The sequence below is a fragment of the Dermacentor andersoni genome, chromosome 1 (genome assembly GCF_023375885.2).
Source record: "Dermacentor andersoni chromosome 1, qqDerAnde1_hic_scaffold, whole genome shotgun sequence".
In the NCBI taxonomy this organism is placed as follows: Eukaryota; Metazoa; Arthropoda; class Arachnida; order Ixodida; family Ixodidae; genus Dermacentor; species Dermacentor andersoni.
The window spans coordinates 91,182,787-91,204,780 of record NC_092814.1 but is presented as its reverse complement, the minus strand read 5'-3'; the positions used below and the strand labels follow the sequence as shown (position 1 = coordinate 91,204,780).

The following is a 21,994-nucleotide window of genomic DNA, read 5'->3' as shown; positions in this document are numbered from 1 at the left end:
ATGCACTGACATGTCTGGTGTCAAGTTGCATGAAAACTTGAAGAAATTATTGTATGCCCAAAATGATTGCCAGAGAATACCACCCCTGATTGTTCAGTAACACATGAATTGTGGAACAAAGCTTATTTAAGATTCAACCACTCATACAGCAAATTTTTGTATTGCATTTGCTTAGCATTAGTCAATACTTGCAGCCATCCATGACTATACATCTGAACCCAGCTTTATTGAAATATTGTCTACGTTGAACAGTTTCAACATCCCTTTAGAAATCCCACGCAAAAGTGTTGCGCTTTACTATGCATATATCGAACTGGCGTTCACCACCACTTTCAATATAATGAGCGCCGTGCCGCACTGCATCCCTGCAAGTATGCTTCTCCTAACCAGACTGCAATCACTTTTTGAATCATCGGAAGTATTTATGTTGGTAAAATGGCACTGTTTTGGCAGATGCTGTCAAGGTGCTGAATATGAAACTGAGTACATACCTTGGAGGAAAAATGAGCGAGGTTCGTGCTTCAAAATAAGATGACTCGTGCAGCAAAGGTCTTATTTGCACTTAATTGATCTGGAATAGCTTTAGTAATCTTCACTGCATCACAGCCATGTAAAGTAGTGAAGCATACGCATATCAGAAAGAATTACCTCCGTGTATAGAAGCATACTTCCTGTGCCCATTTCTTGTTGCAAAGAGGATCGCCAATCTTTTTCAAAAACGGAAAAGACCTCTTGGTCCAATACATGCGCTTCACAAGAAATAGATGACACTCAATCTTTTCACTGAGTGGCTCCAGGCATGGGATGGACAAATTCATTCTTTTCATGTTCGCGGCAGACTGTGCGAGACGTGCATAGTTTTCAGATAAACTTCAGCTAGGCATATATTTTACATTTCAAATTTTCGATATGTTGAACTATTTTGTGACCCTCTTCGAGTTCGATATATCCAAGTTCGACTGTATAACTAAATCTTTAATTTCTCAAAGCTGTGTTAACACTTCGTGTTGCATTTTCTAATAGTGTAAGTTGAAGTAAATGAAAAAATTGTTTTTAGTTTTAATCAATTTTTGACAAGTATGGGAAACAAATGAAAATTGCATGTATAGTTCTTTTTAAGCGAACAATTTAAATAGTTTCATTTGACCATGGTTTCCTTCATTTAAAAACACTGATTGAACTCGTAGATCTGTGACTGGTTACATGTGGCATGATGTTTTACGATGTGAGAACTTCTATACCTGACATTTCTTGTTAGGTGGAGCTGACTAACATCCAGAAGAAGTACTATCGGGCCATTTTGGAACGCAATTTTGCCTTCTTGACAAAAGGTGGAGTGGGCACAAATGTCCCGAATCTCATGAACACCATGATGGAGCTACGAAAATGCTGCATTCATCCTTACCTAATCAAAGGTACATTGAAACATGCTCTATATTTTGTTAAGTTGCACTTGTGTTTTGTCTCTAATTGTACTGTGAACAGTCATAGGACAGGCATTGATAAGAAACAAATCACTAAAGTCCATGAGTGCAGTACAGTATAGGAAACTTGTGGTACACAGTATACATGTTAGAGTGTATTACTAATTCATGGATGAGAATACTGTGCCAATTGCACCAAATGTGGAAAAAATAATATTGTACCACGCTGCAATAGAGAAGCTTTGACAGCTTGCCTTTCGTGAGCATCGCGGTGCAGGTTGTTGTGTTGTTGGTTGGTGCTGGAGCATGTGTTAAAGTAACTCTCGTATTCTAGCTATCGGTGGGCGTGAACAGCTTCGCCCGAATTTAGCGTCACGAATAAAAGTTAAAGTATCTACATTCTTTTATCTTTCTGCTTGTGCCAGCGAGCGAGGGCACGCGACAGGGTTGGGGTCTTGTCTCTGCCTGTCTCCACAACATATCGTCTATATCAGTTGAAATTTGCATAGTATATGGTAAGCACCCATATGTTGGACGCTGCGCTGACAGTGCTCTCTGTTATGCCAAATCGGCATTTTGCCTGTGCCAGGACCTGCACCAAAAAGTGAAATGGCTGTTCCACTACTGCACCAGCAGTTTATACAAAAATAGTATGTAAAATGCCTTTAGGCTGCTCTTCAACACTTTCTGTAGCAAAATGCACGGCTTTGTGATTGTTGCCTCACTTATTAATAATAATGCTATAAACTAAAATTTCCATGCTCCAGACGGCTCCAATAATAAGATATGTGCTAAAAGGCTGCTCCAAAATAAGAATTTGTCTAATCCAGTCTGGTACTGAATAAAATTTTATCTGCTACGAAATTGCTACAAAATGACTTTGGGCATTCCCACCCTTACTATTTCTTTGGAACTCCTGTTGCAGCATTTGTGTTTTATGTTGCTTATTGCTAGAGCTAGTTATGTTGAAAATGAAAAGTTTGTGTTGGTATTCATAAACTTTCTACAATTAAAATTGTGAAAAGCTGCATGGGAATTGATAGATCATTCAAAGTATCCTGAAGCATGATTTATTTCACTAAGAGATAAGTATGCTTCCCTCTTGGCACCCTTCAGGCAGAGGTAGTGCTTTGTTACACCACAACTCTAGACTTTCCCATAATTTTGTGTGGAGTTTTCAGATTGGCCGGACAGAACGAATGTCGTAAATGGCTCAGCTTTTTGTGTCTGACCTGAGAAACTAATTTGCAGGGGCAGAGGAGCAGATCCTGCAGGAGTACCGGCTTCAGCATGGTGACTCCTTGGACATGACACTCAATGCATTGGTTCAAGCATCTGGGAAGCTGGTTCTGCTGGACAAACTACTTCCTAAGCTTAAAGACGGTGGCCATCGCGTGCTTGTTTTCTCTCAGATGGTGCGCTGTCTGGACCTGCTTGAGGATTACCTTGTCAACAAAAGGTCAGCAATTCTGTCGTACTCTTTGTGCATACTTTGTGCAGCTATCATGGAGATGTGTTGGAACTGCTGTCTGCTGTGATGATTTGCCATGCTAATACTGAGTGGTGTCATTATTTGACGACCACTATGGGTGAAAGCTTTCTCATTTCCTCTGAGCGTGACAGCTGATTATGCCCAGCCATTATATCTTTTGAATTGGGCTTGTTTGTTAATTCTCATGCTTCCTATTTGCAGGTATCCCTATGAGCGAATCGATGGGAGGGTTCGTGGAAATCTTCGTCAGGCTGCCATTGATAGGTTTTGCAAACCAGGTTTGTTCCATGTCCTGGTAATTTGTTATGTATTGTCCCACCAGCGGCAAGTTGTTTTTCATCCGCTTTCATTTCCCTTTGGGAAACAATACCTCGAAAGTTGTCATCTTGGAAATTAATTTCAAATGAATACGTCTTGCGAACTCACTGGCTACAATTCATAAATTGCAATATGTGCCATAAAGTAATAAAAAAATAATTCGTGAATTTTCAATAATTATTTGAATAAGCGTTTTTATTTTTTGCGCTAGTAATGTCTGCCTCTTCTAGTAATCCAGCTCAAGGACCAGAATTATGCCATCTGCCATGTGTGATTTTTAAATATTCCGGTAAACTTTAGTATGGTCACCCCGTATAACATGGTTTGCAATAATTGTTCATGTTTTGGGGGCTTTGTGCATGGAAGAGTTTATGGCAAAGATTAATTGCTGGAATGGCGGATGTGTAAATTTAAGAGAGGCGTTCATGAGAGCCTGATATTAATGTATCTTTTTCAGACTCCGACAGATTTGTGTTTCTGTTGTGCACACGAGCAGGCGGCTTAGGTATCAATCTCACCGCAGCTGACACTGTCGTAATTTTTGACTCGGATTGGAACCCACAAAATGACCTTCAGGTCTGTTACTCAACAATTTTTATCAGTGAGCTGAAAACAATTTCTGCTTTTTCCGTCAGGGTTAATTTTACCTTTATTATTCGTGTTTTTTTTTTTGTACAGGCACAAGCTCGTTGCCACCGAATCGGACAATCAAAAGCTGTCAAGGTGTATCGTCTCATCTGTCGTAACACGTACGAACGAGAAATGTTTGATAAAGCCAGCCTGAAGCTTGGTCTGGACAGGGCAGTCTTGCAGTCAATGAACTCTCAAAAAGAGAGTGTTGGAATGAATCAGCAGCTCACTAAGCAAGAAATTGAAGATCTGCTTCGCAAGGGTGCCTATGGTGCCATTATGGAGGATGATGCAGATGGCAACAATTTCTGTGAAGAAGACATTGATCAAATTTTGTTGCGTCGCACGCACACCATCACCATAGAGTCTGAAGGGAAAGGTTCTACATTCTCTAAGGCCTCCTTTACTGCTTCATCCACGCGCAGTGACATAGAAATTGATGATCCCAACTTTTGGGAGAAGTGGGCCAAGAAGGCAAACTTGGATGTGGATGAGCTGAAAGGCAGAAATGAGCTAATCTTGCAAGAACCTCGGAGGCGCACTCAGACCAAGCGTTTTGGGACTGATGACAACATGCTGGACTTGTCAGAACTGGAGTCTAGCGATGAGGATGATGATACAGGTGTCCGCACTCGAGGAAGCCGGCGTTCACGTCATCGAGATTCGCCTATAATTGGCGGCCGAGCACGCCGAGGTGGTCGAGCTAACCGTGGTTTCTGTGAGGATGAGTTCTTGGGTGATATTGCACCTGGAAACTGGACACGCACTGAGTGCTTCCAAGTGGAGAAAGGATTGCTCACTTTTGGTTGGGGCCGTTGGGAAGAGAGCATAGCGATTGGGCTTTGGCGACGACGAGTCACGCCAAAAGATGTGGAGGACATCTCCAGGGTTGTGGTAAGTCTTCCTGGGATTTTTTAAGTGCGTTCTGGGCACTTATGTTTCGGCTATAACGCTCAGTGCCAGGAATATTGCTTAGATTCAGTATGCGTTTTGAAACTTTTGCAGCTCTTATACTGTTTACGGCACTACAAGGGTGATGAGAAGATCAAGGGCTTCATTTGGGATCTGATTGCACCGTCTGAAGACGGCGAGACCAGAATCCACAAAAATCACTCGGGTCAGATATTATATTACATTGAGCCAAATTTTTTAATGTTATGCTTTGTGTTTGAAATAGCAGAGTTAACTGATGAGGGTTCTATGTCTAGGTTTGTCAGCACCTGTGCCAAGAGGGCGCAAAGGCAAGAAGCTTAAGAATGGTAAAGGGGAGCCTGATTCACCTGACATGTTGGCTGACTGGGCTCGGGATGACCAGTACAACCCTGACCTCCTCCTCTGTGATGATGGCTATCGTAAGCACTTGCATCGGCATGCTAACAAGTAAGACTTTTAATCCTATGTTTTGCTTGGTCTTTAGTCCATTTGCACATAATTACTTTTACCTTTGTTTTTAGGGTTCTCCTGAGGGTTCGCCTTCTCTACTACCTGAAACATGAAATTATAGGAGATTTGCACCAGCAAGTATTTGCAGGAGTACCAGCCAGGTCAGTTTTTCGTGCACATGTAGCTGGTAATGGCATGAAATAATTGAAATGAGGGGTCATGCAGTTTGTTGTAATGGTTATAATCATAGCAGTGCCATAAATGGAGCATGTGCAGTAAAATGAATTCTCATTTTTAAGCAAATTCCTCAATCTTACTGAAAGAGTGAGGCATGTGATTAATTTATTGTGAAAAGGCATTATGACTACAGGAGTCTTACTGCACAAATGTGTACTGTGATGATGTCTTTTGGGGTAGTAGTGGGACATTCGATTCAGTCCTAAATTTAGCCTTTTACTACGGTGAAAGCTTGTTTCGAAAATCAGATGATTAAAACTTTGTCTTGTTCTGGCAGGTGTATGCATTATCTTATGGCACAAAACACTCATAGATTCAAAGGTATTTGGCCACACACCAGTTAATTCAGATAAGGCTCGGATTGTGGCAAGGGTAGAGTGCTGCAAATGTGTCACAAAAAATTACCGTTAGCATCCAACTGAAACAGAGTGGCAGACTACATGTTGGCATGATAGTCTGTCTGTCATAAAGGAAGTAAGGTATGGCAGGAACTGTGCAGGTGTGGTTTATGCTTTTCTTTTTCGCATTTTGAATCACACGTGACGTCAATATACTGCGTTCCTTTAGGTTGCAAACCTTATTCGGTATCGCCACCACAGAGTCTTCTGCCGTGGTCATGACTGATGTGGCAAGCATTTAGTGCCAATTTAGTGTAAAGATGTGCAAATTGCTACAGTTGGGGCCCGTGTGCTGGCATGAAACTTCCTGTATGTACATCAACAGACGATTAGTTGCTGGCCGGTTCACTGGTAACAATAATTCTTAAATTAATGCTGTAGTCAAAAGTAAGGGTTTTCAGATTATTTGTTTTGTGTCTGCTGCTGCTGCCACATACAAAGGAAATGTGTGTTTCACATAGGGAAACTTTTTTTAGCATGTGCTTTGGCATGTTTTGTGAAAGGACGTATTGATATTGCTTTGTAGGGATATTCCTATTCCACCACCAGCAGCCGATGGGGAACCTCCAGCTCCTTGGTGGGACGAAGATGCTGACAAGTCCCTTTTGATAGGGGTGTACAAACATGGTTAGTCTTAAACATTTAAAAATATTTTATTATAATTATTTTATTATGGTTTGACCTTGACTCTGTATGTTCTGCAGGTTATGAAAGGTTTAACCTGATGCGTCAAGATCACACCTTGTGTTTTCTGGCACGATGTGGCCCTCCCGATGGTGCCGCCCTTCTTGCAGAAATGACAGCGTAAGTGCCATGTTTTTCTTTGAAAGTGAAGGGAGCATTTTGGCCCAAGTGAGAGCAAGCTACGTGTGTAAAGTAAAAGTAAAGTCAGAATTTTTCATGTACTTACAGGGGAAAAAAACAAACAAAGCTAGCAGCATTCCTGGATCTTAACTACATAGCATTTTCCATAGCATTTTTATTTGGATTCAGGCTGACATTATTTAAAACAATGGATGCAAATCCATGGGTTCTTTTCCGTAGCACTCGCACATCTTGTTCCTTGTCACAACCTGGGTATTCACAACTTAAATGAACGTCAGGGGGTGCTGTGATGTCTGGCTACACTGTGCAGCATGGAAGATGCACAGAGGTCTCCATGTCCCCACTACTGCTGTCTTTGGTTATTTTCTGGCAGTGTAATGCCAGTGTGGGCTGTTTTGTGGAAGGGAAGCGGCTGGTTGACACTGAGCTCATCATTTTAGTCTGCATACGAGATGTGCAGCGGGTAATGAGGCTGAACTGGTTGCACTGTGTGTGCAAACCTCGGGCATGACAGCAGAGCTCACGACATTCTGTTGAAAATCACCAATGTATTCAGCGGCCCATATGTCGTGGAGGTGAAGTCTTCTACACTGTTGGATTGTAGGAAAAGTGCATGAATGTTTCTGCTGTTTTGATTCACTGTTAAAGGGCCGCTCAGCAGGTCGGGCTTTTTTGATGAGAAGCACAGTGCATAGAATGCGCGCTCACGGTCTGCTAAGAATTGCATCGCGATGCGCCATGGAAAGAGCTGGAATTTCAAATGAAACGCTTCTCGTGGGCTCCGCACTGCAAGACCGGGTGATGACGTACATCAGCAAGTGCGCCTACGTACGTGTATTTCTGTGACGTCGCTCATGGTAACCCATGACACTTCCGCTTTCGCTAGATCGCACAAACGGTCCATTCTGAAGTGCAAGAGAGGAGGCTGGTTGCTGTACACGCCTTATAGATAACGCGTTTCGGTGGTGGCAGTAGGGAGTGTTGATGCGTTGCTTCAGTGTCAATCACTTCAACAGTTGACAGTCATGGGGAAATGGTTTTGGTTGTAATTATGCTTGTTTGTTAGCATTGTATTTTAATAACTTCTTTTGTTTTGTATCTCTAAGGGACTATATTCTATGTATATCTTGTTTTCTCTTGTGAAGCTTTTAGGTAATAAGTGAATGATTTTGCTATATAATTGTACATGGTTAATGTAATGTTGTATTAATCATGGTAGTGCTGCTGCTGTACAACTATGTAGTGGGCGATAGGCTGTTACAGATAGAGCGATCTATTACAAATTTCTGAGTTTTGAAATGAGCTAACAAAGCATGAGTCATCATCAGGAAAATATTGATATATTACACATATCGCAACTCCGACTTGGCTTTAGCTATAAGGCAGGCAACCCTGTCTCAGCGCCAGAAGATGACCATGAAGTGTATGGTGCCCTGTATCTGCCTTTTGAACGTCGCTATTAGAAATGACAAATAAAACTTCAACTACTAGAAATTAGAGCTTGAGTGATATTGTGAACAAACATTAGGAAGAACTCGGAAGCTATATTTTAAAAAAACTTGTTTGGGCAGTAACTGGCATACGTAATGCGGCCCTGTACGAAGTGTTGGGGGCCAGAGACTGCAATTTCTCAAGTTTTGATTGGTTGCCTGGCTGATCTCGCTTTGTTCACACAACTTGCTTTCTGCACTTATAAAAGTACGTCTGGTGTCCTGCTGAGGAAGCATCCAGTCCCACAAAAAGAAAATTGACTCGAAAATGCACAAAACCATTTCAGCTCGCTTCATGCAGTGTGCCTCTCTGTGTCCCCCCCCCCCCCCCCCCCCTGCCGCTGTACATTTTGTTTCTCACGGCGCCAGCTAAGGTGGTGCCACAGAGCAATGCAAAAGGCAGGTTGCTTCGATAACTACACATTTCTGAATGTGCTTCTACTAATTTGCACTCATTATAATCGGGTAGTGTGTCCAGGCCGCACAGAAGGCGTACTGCCATGCCACCCCATAGTTATTTATCATGCAGGTATCATGTTGTGCTTAAAATGCTTTACCGACGTTACTCGACATTGGCCGTTAACAAAGCTGATTCCCCTGAAAATTTCTGGAATCTTACAAGATACAATGGCCCATCAGCTTGCACCTCTTGAAATGGGCTCCCTTAATGGTCTATTCGCCCTGTCCACTAGCTGGTGGGTTTCCTGGGTTGAAGGTGAAATGTCTGAGCAAGTTGCCCTAATATTCACTGTTGTATCTTTCTATTACCCACGTACTAGTCGCTTTTTCTGCAATCTGACGCTAGCTGACACGGCTGCTTAGTAAGCCTCACCTTTTGCCTATTTGTTCTTGGTGCGATGACGAAAATGATTTGTGTGTGGGCATGGGAGAGGGAATAGCCTCCATGACTACACCCCCCCCCTCCACCTTCGGACCACCACTAGCTCATGACTTGCTTTAACTTTCACATTGAACCTTTCCCATTCCTCCTTGTCGCTGTTTCTGAGCTCGCTTCCTTTCTTTTCCCCATTCTCCTTTCCACAGAACTTTCTGTTCTGTGGGAAAGAGGAAATGGAGGGGTGGCTTCAACCCCACCCCTTACAGCTATGCTGATGCTTTCGCCCCTTCCCTGTTGGCGCTGTCGGAGGAATGTTTCGGAGGAGTGGAAGGGAGAAAGGCATACAAGGCCCGGGATGCAGCGAAATCGAGCTGCATTGTGTGTGCAGCACAAAAGCAGATGGGGCAGTTTCCATTTTTTTTTCCTTCATGCTGCCCTTGCACCCTATTTAGGAGATAATCTGTGGCGAGTACAAAGAATGGACGAGCCAAGATGGCTGGTAGCATCATCCCACTGTGGCCATCGCTATCAGCCGCGGTGGCTGAGTGGCTGTGAAAGCTTCACAGGCTTTGTTTCTTAATGTCAGTGTAAAGATATTGTCAACATGGTATGAAACTTCATCTTTTTTCACGGACTCAAGTTCAATAATCTGATATTTTTCCTCAGTGAAATTCATTTTTTTGTTTTGTTTGGATTGTGCAATAACGTTTGAAAGTTTTTTTAGCCGTTTCCTTGCAGGAAAAATATGTCCGTGATTGTACTTATTTGCATGAAAGGTCCAATTTCAATATGAGGAAGTAACGTGCTGATTTTTGTAAGTTTGTTGTAGCTAAGTATAACTATAGTGTTTTGGAGGTGTTGTTATAATAAAAAAGTTGCTACATGTGATGCCGCTCTGCACCCTTGGAAAAGCTTTGACAGGGCCTTGAAAGTCCTTGAATAAATATCCTTGAATATTTTTTCTCTGAGACCTGTACCAACCCTGTGCTAAAACCGTCGTCACATGTCAGCAGAGACATGTGGCCATGTCATTTGAAATAGGTGTTCAACAAACAAAATAGCAGCCATGGCATTTTCCCCACGTACGCAGTTGCTTGGTTGTTCTTGTAAACAATAATGATTGAACCCATGAAAACGTAATGTGCTGCTATTTTATGCAATTTATGTGTGAAGCAAAGGCATTTTAGCACTTTTTGGAGTCTGCTAGCCTTGTGTGAATAGGTAATATGCAGGGTAACATTCCGGAATTTCATTGATGTGGGATTGCAGTTCAGTGATATTTTGTTGCCAACGAGATCAGAAATGTATTGAATTCTATGGAAATTCACTCAGAATATGAAAATATTTCATTGTCGCAATAATTTTGTTGTTGCAGATTTTTCTTATTCTATTCCGAAATGTAGATGTCTCTTCTCTGGTTATGTCCAGTGTGGTGCAGCATTGCATGCGCCACTAGGAGTGCTCGTGTTTATGACATTGTTTCAAGTGTACTAGAACCTGTAGGTCTCATTTTCAAGCTGTATGATTCACTCACGTGTTAATCATGCTGTTTAGGAATCCTGAGGACCTAGAAGACAAGCGCGAAGAAGGAAAGAAGGACCTTGATGAAGAAGAGCCTGTCTCTCCTGAGCCATCTACATCGTCAGAGGCGAAACCGCCTTCGGAGTCTTCAGAGCAAGTGGCACCAACTGTCGAACAGCCTGCACCCAATCCTGCTGGGCCCACTACTGCTGCACCTCAAGCGCCAGGTAAAGAAAGGGCCACTGAACGTGTTGTGCTGCAAAATGAGCTTAAAGGGACGCTAAAGGATACTATGAAGGCAAGTTAAAGTGATAAAGCAATGCTCTAGAATGTGTAAGGCATCAATATAATCGCGAACAGAGCTTTAGTAACCGTGGAATTGAGGTAAATGCATGACATGATTTGAGACCCCCAAGGGACATTCCGGTACTAGCCTGATGACAAAGGCACTCCTCATCATGATTCATGTCACTAGTACTCAACTATTCGTATTAAAAAGATAATTTCATTAGATTATAAGACGGAAGAAAATGCTACTTGTCTACTTCTATTCGATTCTAAGAAAAAAATAACATTTTGACGTTACCCTTCAGTAGTATGGGTGGTCGAAAGGTTTTGCTTTCGCTCGACTCTGCGCCGCGCGCGCTTTGGAGTTTCAGTTGTTTCTTTATCGCGTCTTGCTTCGCTGGTTCTGCTGGCTCGCGAAACTTGCATTTCGAACAAGCCGCAAGAATGCCACGTCGAAGGCACTCCTCATCATGATTCATGTCACTAGTACTCAACTATTCGTATTAAAAAGATCATTTCATTAGATTATAAGACGGAAGAAAATGCTACTTGTCTACTTCTATTCGATTCTAAGAAAAAATAACATTTTGACGTTACCCTTCAGTAGTATGGGTGGTCGAAAGGTTTTGCTTTCGCTCGACTCTGCGCCGCGCGCGCTTTGGAGTTTCAGTTGTTTCTTTATCGCGTCTTGCTGCGTTGGTTCTGCTGGCTCGCGAAACTTGCATTTGGAACAAGCAGCGAGAATGCCACGTCCATGTGATGTCGTGGGATGTGCGAACAGTCCGTGGAACTTGGCCAAGGGCAGTTGCAGCGGCGAATCCAACGTTACTTATCACTGTGTGCCAACAAGTGAACTTTTCCGTTCAAAGTGGTTAAGTGCCGTATCTCTGCCACAGTTCGTTGGCAAAAAAGCCGAAAAAATCGCATAGTGTGCTCGCTGCACTTTTATCCAGAGAATTACAAGTTCAACGCCGACTTACTGAAGTCGTGTGGAGTGCCTTTCAAAGCAATGCTTTCCCGTAGTGTGGTTCCGTCGGTATTCTAGTTGGCCAGAAGCATTAACTTCCGAAACTACTATGGCATGCCGCTATTCTGCTAAGGTCTCGGGCATAATGGTCTCGGCATTACAACTGCGCGTCAGCCACACAAGAGCCGTAAAGTTAGGTTAAGTAGCTTCAGGTGAAAACAAATGCAATGTTCGAAAGGCAAAACATCACAGCAAACCATTATCGGCAATCGGCAGTGCGTAAAGGAAGCGCTGCTGAACTGTGATCACCTGATAACAATGAACTAGCGCTGACCCTTTGCAACATTGTGTGGCGGCAACATGTGGTGCAGCATTCTGCGTCGACTGAAACACTTGAGCGGTCGTCGTTCCCATGGGGGAAAGATATAGATGGTCATTCCAAATCGTTAAAACAGACGTGTAATGCGCATGGTGCCACTCTGACAATTGCGAAAAAAATGTGAGTGACTCCGTCATGGCATTCGATTTTGTACCAGTACATGTGCCAGGGCGCGCCCCGCATCATGCTGTTTATGCTGTGCATGGCACGCGTCTACCTTGGAGGTGTGCCTTGAAAATGCGTGACCACGTGTGACCGTTTTTGAGCCTTCCGAAATCCATACAAAGGGGTGACTCGCTCATCTCGAAGGCCGTATCATTGTCACGGTTGGACTGGAGTGGGGCGCGCGCTGCCGTGCACCCAGTTTGGTTGCACTTCCGTGCTTTGGCACTTCGCATGTGTTCTCTTCTTTCCGTGACTGGGTTCGAAGGGTTCATTGAAGCAGTACGGCAATTTAACAAGCGTTTGTTATATCTAAAAGCAGTTTCGATAGAGATGGTTGTAAAATCGTAAATGTACTGAAACGTGGTCGTTATAACTGATAGATCGCTATATCTGGAATTCTTATAAGTGGGTTCCACTGTAACCAATAATGAGGCATGGGGGCTTTGTAGTAAATGGAATATTTTACCATAGAAAACATACAGAAGTTGACAGTGCAGCAGCTTCTCATTGTTATAACCGATATATTGTTAAAAGTGATATTGTTATAAGTGGGTTCGACTGTACACCAATAGTTTCCTATCCTAGCTATGAGTGAATTGACATGTGTCAGCCATCTGTGATTGCAGTCTTCTGCACTGTCATTTACTGGGCTTGTGTTGTTTACTTTTCGACTAAGTCATCACGAAATAAGTCTGGAAGCTCAACAAGTGTTCTTAGGTTTGATGTAGATGCATGGTTATTGTTGGGGCAAGTTCACCGTTCCGTAGCTACTTTCCACTCCATGCTTGAATCTAGGGGTGTTCAAATACTCAAATATCACCAAATTGAATGGAATAGTGAACATTTGAATAATTCAGTTTGGGAATCGAATATCTACTACAGTTGAACGTCGCAGTAATGAAATTAGCGGGGAACATGAGAAAAACTTTGCTTTCGCTAGAATTTTTTTTTTTTTTTGCAAAATGACAGCACAGATAGGGAAAGCGTCGCAGAACGAAACATTAATGTCAAAATTCCATTAGCCTACTTTGACAAGCCTCGCTTGAGGATATATAACTGCATTGCCGACAGCACAAAGTGCGCCCCCTACGTCAGTCGGCAATGATGATGTTGCTGTGGAGCAGTATTATCGGTAATTTGCTTTTGGAGTCATAGGCCTCCAAATTTACCTGGCCTGTTTCTCATGCCCCTTCAATCCTACTTCTACTCATTCTTGTTTTCTCTCGCCTTTTTTTTTCGTTCGTTCTTCTCCTTTTTTTCTTTCCTTTTATTTTTCTTCTTCGCTCTCTAGTGCAGTAAGAGGCCCCAAGTTGGCAATACAAGCCTCTTTGGTATAAGTGTCACGACCTTTTGCACCCCTGTTTGCTTGGGTTACTCGAGTTAAATGCAAAAAAATTAATATCACCGTCTAAAAAACAGTATTGCCATCAAGGGATACAGAAGGGGGTTTGCCATAGCTGTGTTTAACTGTTAAGTACTTGTTTACAGTCACCAACCTAGAATTCAGACTTCATGGGGAACACCAAAACTTCCTAATAAATGGGAGTTTGAAATACCGGATTCATCCAAAAATGGTGTGACTTTATTCCAGAAGTGGCCAAAAAAGGTGCGCTGTATTCTTAGACCATCACTATCGGAAATAACTTAAGTTTCGCATGAATATAGCGCAAGATGCATCGGCGTTCACGAGGGATGGCATTCTTGGCATAATGCCAAGGACTTTATTTTTCGTGTGACTAGCGCAAGATGCATCAAAAAGCACACTTCCATGTCATTTTGCACCGTTGAAGTGTCCGGGGCTAGTAGTATGAAATATTGCGAAAATGAAAGATGTTTCGTATGTGGCCTATCATGAATAGTATGACCCAAATTTGTCAACGTGTGTTGCTGTTCACACATATGCTTGCCCTTGGCCTAGACATTCCGTGGCCATCGTTTTCCAGCAACGCATCTTATGTTATTCCTTTTCAGGCTTGTCACTCTTCGTCAGTGGTCAGACAGGGTGTCTACCAATAGGGAAAACCGTGAATTCTCAGCCATTTTGAGTAGTTTGGAAATACTCAGGGAAAACTTGAGGAATTTGTTATTCTATCAGGCAAAATTAGCTGTAGTTTTATCGAAAGGGTACGTAAGTCACGGTAATGCTGGCTCGAGTATCAGAGGAATCGTAATGAATGGTGAATGGTCTTTGGCGCTGTGTTATCGGCTGGAGGCCAGCGTACAATTAACGACCGACAAACAAAGTGTTGGCTGAAGCCGAGTTGCAGCTGTCCTGCATCCAAACCAAAATAAACTCTTTAAAGCAGTGAAAAGCAGCACTAAGGTGTGCTCGGGCCTAGAGTATGTCAGGACAGTTGAGATTGACTTACCAGCCATTGTGAGAGAATATCACTTGTGACAAAGTTCGGGCTCATACCAATGAGTTTGCTTTCAGTTGATAGAAATGCTTATATTCGAAAATATTTGCTTCAGTATGCATCTCCTTTTTATTTGTCTTTCAGGATGTTCGACTCGATTTGCAATGGGTTTTACCATTTTTTTCGAATATATTTTATTCGCTGTGCATTATGCTAGCCCCTCCCTTCTGTTTTCTTTTGGAGTAAAATAAACATTACTCCTTACTATGCAATCTGGATTAAGTCGTCTTTTTTTTTTTAAAACATGCTTACTAGAGAGTGACAGCATAGGGCGACATGGTGTCAGCCCTTCTTGAAATAAAACAAGTTCTCTGTCACTCAGGGAATTTTGCAAAGGCACTCAAGGAAAACCTGGAAAATTCCAACTTAGTAGACATCCTGTCAGAGCAACGTTCTCACCCATTATCAATGAAATCAGTTGGCCATGAACAGCAACTATTAAGAGTGGCATAGAATCGACTAGAAGGCGTTGCAACAAATTCATGGCCCGTAACTCGACCATTGTCAGGCTGTCACTACAGATAGCTGAAAGTACTGCCATCAGTTACAGGAGCTTTCATTCCCTGTGGTATTTATTGTAATGTGTTACAAATTTTGCATCATGCACTGAAGTTATTTAAACACACACATGCTCCTGGAGCATGTCTTGTTCCGTTTTAAGTTTCGTGAACTTTTTTTTTCTTTCTCAGGTGAAATAGGCACTTTGGAATTCCCTTCTCCTTCCGACTTGAACACACGCCTTCGGCGCATCATTACCATGTACCAAAGGAACCACAAAAAAAGGGAGCTCATCAATGCTCAGCGTGCAAGGGTGTGTATTTCTTGCTACCTTGTTAATTTGTTTTTCTTGGGGTTGAGTAGTCTGCTTTTCATTCTTCATTTCGCCTCACACTACAAGTTTTTTCGAGGAACTTCTGAAACTACTGACCTTGTGAAAGTAATGTTAGAATTGTCTTAGGATATATTCACCTTTTTGTCATGCACTGTCATATTAGGTTTTCTTCATATCGTTTCAACACCAATGCTTAGTGCGTAGAAAGTACAGGACTAGAGTATCATGCTTTTTTGAGCAACCTGCACAAACGTGCAGTACACAAGAAAGTTTGCATAGTGTTGGAGAACAACTTCTTATTATGTCTATGCGCAGGTACCCTTTCTAACATGACTTATAAAAGGGGTATTGATAGCTGCTGCATAATCTGCCAATTCACATCGGGAGTAAACAGTTGCATGCTTTTCTGCTGCTTTTGAGCTTTCGATAACAAAATCTATGCATACTAACTCAACACAAGCAGCCATTAATGTGGCAAAAGAGCCTTCTGTGATTTGATTTATGTTTTGAGGGGTTGCTACACCCACATTATTCATTAGCACATTAGGTCCTTGGACTGCTACCAATGTCCATTGGTTGGTTGCATTATAGTTACGCTTGATGCATTTATATGTAGTTTACTGTAAGAATGAATGCCCAAGCTTGTGACACATGCAAATTTCCTTCTTAGGTAAGTCTGGAAGTGCCTGACTTTGTGGCGTGCAATGCACCGCAAGCAGCACTGGTTAATTTCTGTGTGCCTGAGCAGAAAAGTACTCAGGATTATAAATAAGATTATGCAGTTTTTAGTGCACATGGCAGCCATCCACCTGCTTAATGTAATGGAAAAAAGCCACTTGGAGAGTTGTTCCAGTTGCAAAGTTGTTCTTGCCTGCACAGGTAACTATAGTAGTCTGAAGATTAAAGCGTAGGTATTTGATTTTGCTCAACTCAACCAATGGGCTGCACTGAACACTAGTCTTTATACTGTTACAGCCATTAATTAGGGTGTTTAGCTTGGTGTCTCCTTCAATCCGCTCTGTTTACATCTTTGTGCGTTCAAGCATTGTAGATAACTGTATTGGTTTTATATCTTTGATAAAAGCTTGTTATAGAGACATCAGAAGTTTGTAGTATGCTTCGCTATGAAAGGCAGACAAAAAGGTAAAGCAAATTTACATATTGTATTCTGCTCACTCAGCCTAGTAGTGAAGCGAACAATACATTCTGCTTGCCACTACTGGCATGAGTCTTCTAAAAGTATGTACAGTTGCGTTTCTTATCAGGAGCTGTGCACTGTACATGAGAATTCACATGTCTGTGCAGAGTGAACTAAATGCTTAGGTAGAACATTTCATGGTGGCAGAAAAGTACTCAGGATAAAAGCAACATTATGCAAATGTTTAGGCATGTGTCTGATGTAGGCACTGGCATAAAGCAATGAGAAAAGGCCTCTTGAAGGGTGCAGTTGGTGTAGCAGAAATTTAACGTTCTATTGAAGTATTGCAAAGTGCTTGCATTCTAATTCTTTGGAACTATAGCTACATTGAGGACTGCATAGTACCATCGTTTGTGGTCTTAGGTTGACCCATTTCATGTAAAGTTTGAATTAGTAGTGGCTCTATGAAGTGCAGGGAGATTAGTGCTTTCATTGATACTGTGAAACCTCGTTGATATAATCTCATTGTATAGAGTTTCCTGGTGCCAACTTTCACGATCAAGAACACAAAAAAGACCTAATGCAGTTACGCTTATGTTTTACTGGTTCATATGTTCCTGGAAAACACGATTTTTTGGCACCAATATTCGTTCAGTACATCGACAAACTACGAACATATGATACATTTTCCTGCTGCTAGATCCCTCGTAAACAAGAAAAGGCACTTGTAAGCCATGTAAGCTAGTCTAGAGTAAAATGATAGTTATGCTTATTGCAGCATATGTTATCAAAGCCATACAATGCATTTAGTTCGAGCTAATGTTGCCTAAGGCGGATCTGGACAAGGAGAAAGCTGCATGTAGAACATTCAGCACATGGCTCTTCCCTTGAGCAAAGTATTTCCCGAGTGCAAACAAGGGGCTGGCGTTCGGAGATGATGTGTCGTTGCTGCATGTGAAACAAGGTGCCATTCAGGCAAAGTTTTGCATGAAGCTATTGGTCAGGTCCAGCACTATGACTGGTTTATTTTCTTTTTTATAGCTTTACTGACACAAATGTGTATGAGTTTGCTTTCTGTGATAGTAGAATGCATGATGATTGCAGTGAAATTTGGCACGGTCAACAAAAGTATGGTGTCCATTTACTACATCTGTGCCATTGATTCGTGGCATGCATCAGCTCATGCCAGCACCAATACGGTCAATGCAATCTGCTATCTATTCGCGTTTCATAAATAAGTTTCAGCTTTGGGCCCAGGCAGGTTGGAGCATTACTACCGTATTTACTTGCATAATGATCGCACTTATTTGTCAAAAAAATTGACGTAAATTCAGGGGTGCGATCATTACGCGGGTTAAATTTGTCGCAAAAAGAATTTTTTTTCTTTATCCCCTGTTTGCTGCGGGATGACAACAGGTTGTGGGACACCAAAACAAAAATGGAGGCCGGCGGAGCAAGCCGAATGCGCCGAAAGCGATTTTTTTTTCTTTTCCCGTGAGTACATTATGCGCATTAAAACAGTTTCTTCCGTATCAGTAATGAATAATATCGTTAATGCCGGCCAAGTTTGCGACAGTAACGTAGCCATGTCCACTTTGAGGAGACAGAAACAGAGATGGGCGCGCGTAGCTGTCAGTGACATAGAAACACATGGCGGGCATGCTGTGGAAACTGCGGCACTTGTATTCACTACTCTCCTAATATGGCACGTTTCCGCTAAGGGTGCGGTATTACAAGCGTTGGCATATAAATAAGGTACACTTCTGACGTATCGCCGTAAACATGGCCACTATCGTTGCCGCTCGCGATTTGTTGCATGCCCACAAGTGCAGACGAGAAGAATCGAAAGGCGCCTTTTTTGTTGTTGTTGGCCAAAACCATTATGAAGCCTACAAGTAATAAAGCCAAGGCAAGTTTGGTTGTAGCTTTTTTTTTTTTTTTTTCCCCCATGGAAGTGCGGAAAGTAATGAAAGGAATGAAATGGGCATCTGGTTAATAATGTTTGGTGCGTGCAGACCGCTTGGTATGTTTTCAAGAGTTGTTCGTGTAGCATATGACAGCATTCTACAGATGGTAAGCGCGATCATCATTAGCTAGACTTGGCACACGACATATCGCTGCGAGAAGTTTGGGGTGCAATCATTACACGGGAAAGAAAAAAAAATTGGATTTTGACGATAAAATTCAGGGGTGCGATCATTACGCGAGTGCGATGATTATGCGAGTAAATACGGTAATCAATGCAGTGTGGTCTACATCGCACATTCAAAATTGAGGATCACTTTAGTGTCCTTTTACAATTTATTAGTGACATGCAATGCACAGAAAACGTGATGGCCATTCTTCATGTGTCAGCATTTCTAATATGGCTTGGATAGAGGTTATTTTCGCTTATTCAGACCACTGGGATCAGCATTAGAAAGAGCACTTAAAATGCATTTGGTAGATGTTGCTTTTCTTCAAAAATTTAAGGGCATGGTGGCATCAACATAGAAATTTTCATGTAGTGTACACCTAAAAGCTTCATGCACACTGCTTTATCATGTCAGTGCTATTTTGAATGTTCTTGTATTGTTAGATTTTCATATTGCGAGTTTCTGGCTATGATATTAATATTTTGCTCTAGTTTTTGTTTGTTATAATGAAAGCAAGCTAGCATAAATGGCAATATATTAAGGTAATACAAAACTAATAATAAAAGCCAATTTTCTGGGATGTTAGTAACTTCTTCATAGGTGCTGGCCTTACTTTTTGTAGTTAATTAATGCCTGCTGGACAGAATAGAAATGGCACCATGTAGGATTTATTAGGATGAAGTAGCATTCCAGATCATAGGGCAAGGTGGGAGATTTTACTTGTGTTCTTGTGCAATACAATTCTTTGTTTTATATCTCTTCTGAACCTCGCCCTAACTTTCCTGTTTTTAAAAGGCCTTTTCATTGTTTAGTAATTTGACAGTTTTGTCTTTGTGGGAGTAACATTGTAGCCATGTTGCATCATAGTGAGGTGTTGTGTATGAGGAACACATGACAGCAGTTCCTCCCAGGCAAGTACTGTCCAGCAGTTAACCATTTGACATTTGATGGGATGCAGCTTGAGTGAGTGCATTGAAAACATGGATTGTGATGAATCATTAAACAGTTTTCTTGGTTGTGCCTCCCTTGCAGAACACAGCCTACCAGGTAGGATGCCATTTCAATTTTGGCAAGCTCTTTGTTGTCTCTGCCGCTTGTAGAAGCTTCTGCCATCTCCCTTTTACCTCGGTGGTGTCTCTCCCAGTTGTGCAGTCCTACCTAGCCTTGATGCGTGGGTGCTCCTCTAGCTCCCTTGTTTCATCACCCTTATTGCTCGTTTAGCGGCTGTTCCTTGTCCTTGTGCTTGGCCCTTGTTGTTCCCTGCCCTCCCTCCTACTTGCTGCTGCTCTTGCTGCTGCTGCTGCTGCTACTGCTACTGCTGCTGCTGCTGCTGCTGCTGCAAGTAGTTGTCTTGGCCTTTGTTCACCTATGGCTCACTCCACAACCAAGCATTGATTTTATTGGCAAGCTTTTCTTTGAATACTATTCCATGCCATCAGTTAGCTTTGCTGCACATTCTTTGAAAGTAGGTGGTTTTTACCACTGCTAACAGCAGTGAATTATTGCACCACTTATTATCTGCAGTTATGGCTCATGGTGGAGGTCATATTTTTCGTTGAGACTTTTCAAAGCTGTGTAGTTTTCTTGCTCAGACCGTGTTAGGTCTCGCTCACATTTTCGTTTGGGAATGAAGCATCTGCAGTAGTAAAAGATGGTAGAATATTCAGCATTGGTTGATGTAACTTGACCATATAGGATCTTTTTCTTTTGGGGGTCGGGGGGGGGGGGGTGCATTTATAGGAGGAGAAGGCAATCGTTTTTCCCATTTCATTTTTTTTTCCTTGCAAAATGCCAGTTTTGTTCAGTAGCTTTCTTGAGGATTTATTTGTGGCCATAACTTTACTTTTGGTCTTCAGAATTTACTACAAGATTGACTCTCCATGATTCAGCACTTTTCTCTCATTTCAGTGATTTTAATACTGTGTCGGGCTTTGTGGTATTTCTAGCATCGAAATTGCATTCAATTACTGGGCTGCTTTTCAAATCCATAAAGGCAAACATTGATGCCAGTCATCAGTGCTGCATAATTTTGTTCTTGCAGTATTACGTGGATAAAGCTTGTTAGGTATGAAATAGTTAAGGATCAGCATCCAACTCGTTGTTATGTAGGGTGTTATTAGAAATTTGGCTGGTATGACAGCAGGTGAAATCAAATTGCAGTGTAGGATGAGTGAAGCTGATGTGCCAAGTTATGACTGTTGCTCATTGCCCAGTGCTTGTCTTGTATGTGATGTGTTCCTATTGTGTTGCTGGCTGTTGACTGAGGCATTTTCCTAACCTGTGAAAAACAGTGCATGAGAGATCCTTTGTGCCCCTCCTCTCCCTTGAACCCTTGTGTTGCCCTCTGTTGTGCATGTTGTTGGGTAATTTTTATTCCTTACCTTGTAGATAGGTTGTGTATTTCAGAATTGAAAAATGTCTGTGCATTATGCCAGTGGCATGTGTCAGAACATCAAGGAAAGCATTAATGAGGCTCTTTGTGGTGTTTCTTGATTTAGGTTCCTTTCTGTGATTAGGGATTGCACCTTTGGTTTGCTGTATCCAACACTAGGGTTTTCATTCTCATACCATACAGAGAATGTGTATGTTTGCATGCGAGTAATTGTTTTTTTTTAAGGCACCGAGGTATCCTTTGTATGAATGACAGAATAATTGCAACAGTGCACTGAAGGAATAGTTCATGCAGCCACATCAATGCTTGCAAAATTTAACCAGAGATTAGCTTGAAGCACTTAACTCAGAACATGGAAAGCTCTGCATTCTTTAAGGATTATGCATTTTTTAGCCATCTTATTTTACTAGTGTAGATGCAAGTTACAAGTATGTCAGTTTTCAAAGCACTGAAACAGATTTTTTCATGGTTGTTTGGGCTCTTAAATATTCACGATAAATACTTATTACAAATATAATAAACTGGTCACAACTTCAAATTCCTGTTTAACAAATGACCGGTTATTTTCTATTGGGTTGTTTTTTTAGGTGAGGTGAGGCATTATTAGGATAGCCTGAGGCTACCAACATGTTCTACTAAATTGCTCAAACAGTCACCTTAGCCTGAGGCATTCTCGGCCTCCGAGTTGCCTCTCAGCCTATATTCTGACTTACATTTTACAAAAA

The 21,994-nt window shown here is 41.9% G+C and overlaps 1 protein-coding gene and 1 non-coding gene across 8 annotated transcripts in view; both read left to right on the top strand.

The window, feature by feature from the left end:
- Window positions 1-21,994, top strand: part of kis (chromodomain helicase DNA binding protein kismet) — a 192,244-nt gene that overhangs the window by 77,224 nt on the left and 93,026 nt on the right. For 5 of the 7 annotated variants that reach the window (XM_050191667.3, XM_050191659.3, XM_050191660.3 and 2 more), the window contains 13 exons: window positions 1,259-1,415; window positions 2,676-2,883; window positions 3,118-3,194; window positions 3,692-3,810; window positions 3,913-4,758; window positions 4,870-4,981; window positions 5,073-5,244; window positions 5,319-5,408; window positions 6,409-6,509; window positions 6,587-6,686; window positions 10,590-10,783; window positions 15,462-15,583; window positions 19,910-19,924. In XM_050191667.3, the coding sequence (XP_050047624.1) occupies window positions 1,259-1,415; window positions 2,676-2,883; window positions 3,118-3,194; window positions 3,692-3,810; window positions 3,913-4,758; window positions 4,870-4,981; window positions 5,073-5,244; window positions 5,319-5,408; window positions 6,409-6,509; window positions 6,587-6,686; window positions 10,590-10,783; window positions 15,462-15,583; window positions 19,910-19,924 (2,313 nt within the window). The remainder of the gene's footprint in view (window positions 1-1,258; window positions 1,416-2,675; window positions 2,884-3,117; window positions 3,195-3,691; window positions 3,811-3,912; window positions 4,759-4,869; window positions 4,982-5,072; window positions 5,245-5,318; window positions 5,409-6,408; window positions 6,510-6,586; window positions 6,687-10,589; window positions 10,784-15,461; window positions 15,584-19,909; window positions 19,925-21,994) is intronic. The other 2 variants (XM_050191669.3, XM_050191666.3) reach the window with 1 other exon arrangement.
- On the top strand, window positions 2,954-3,043 carry LOC126546470 (small nucleolar RNA U6-53/MBII-28). Its single transcript, XR_007602604.1, has one exon. It is a non-coding gene; the product is annotated as a small nucleolar RNA U6-53/MBII-28 (small nucleolar RNA).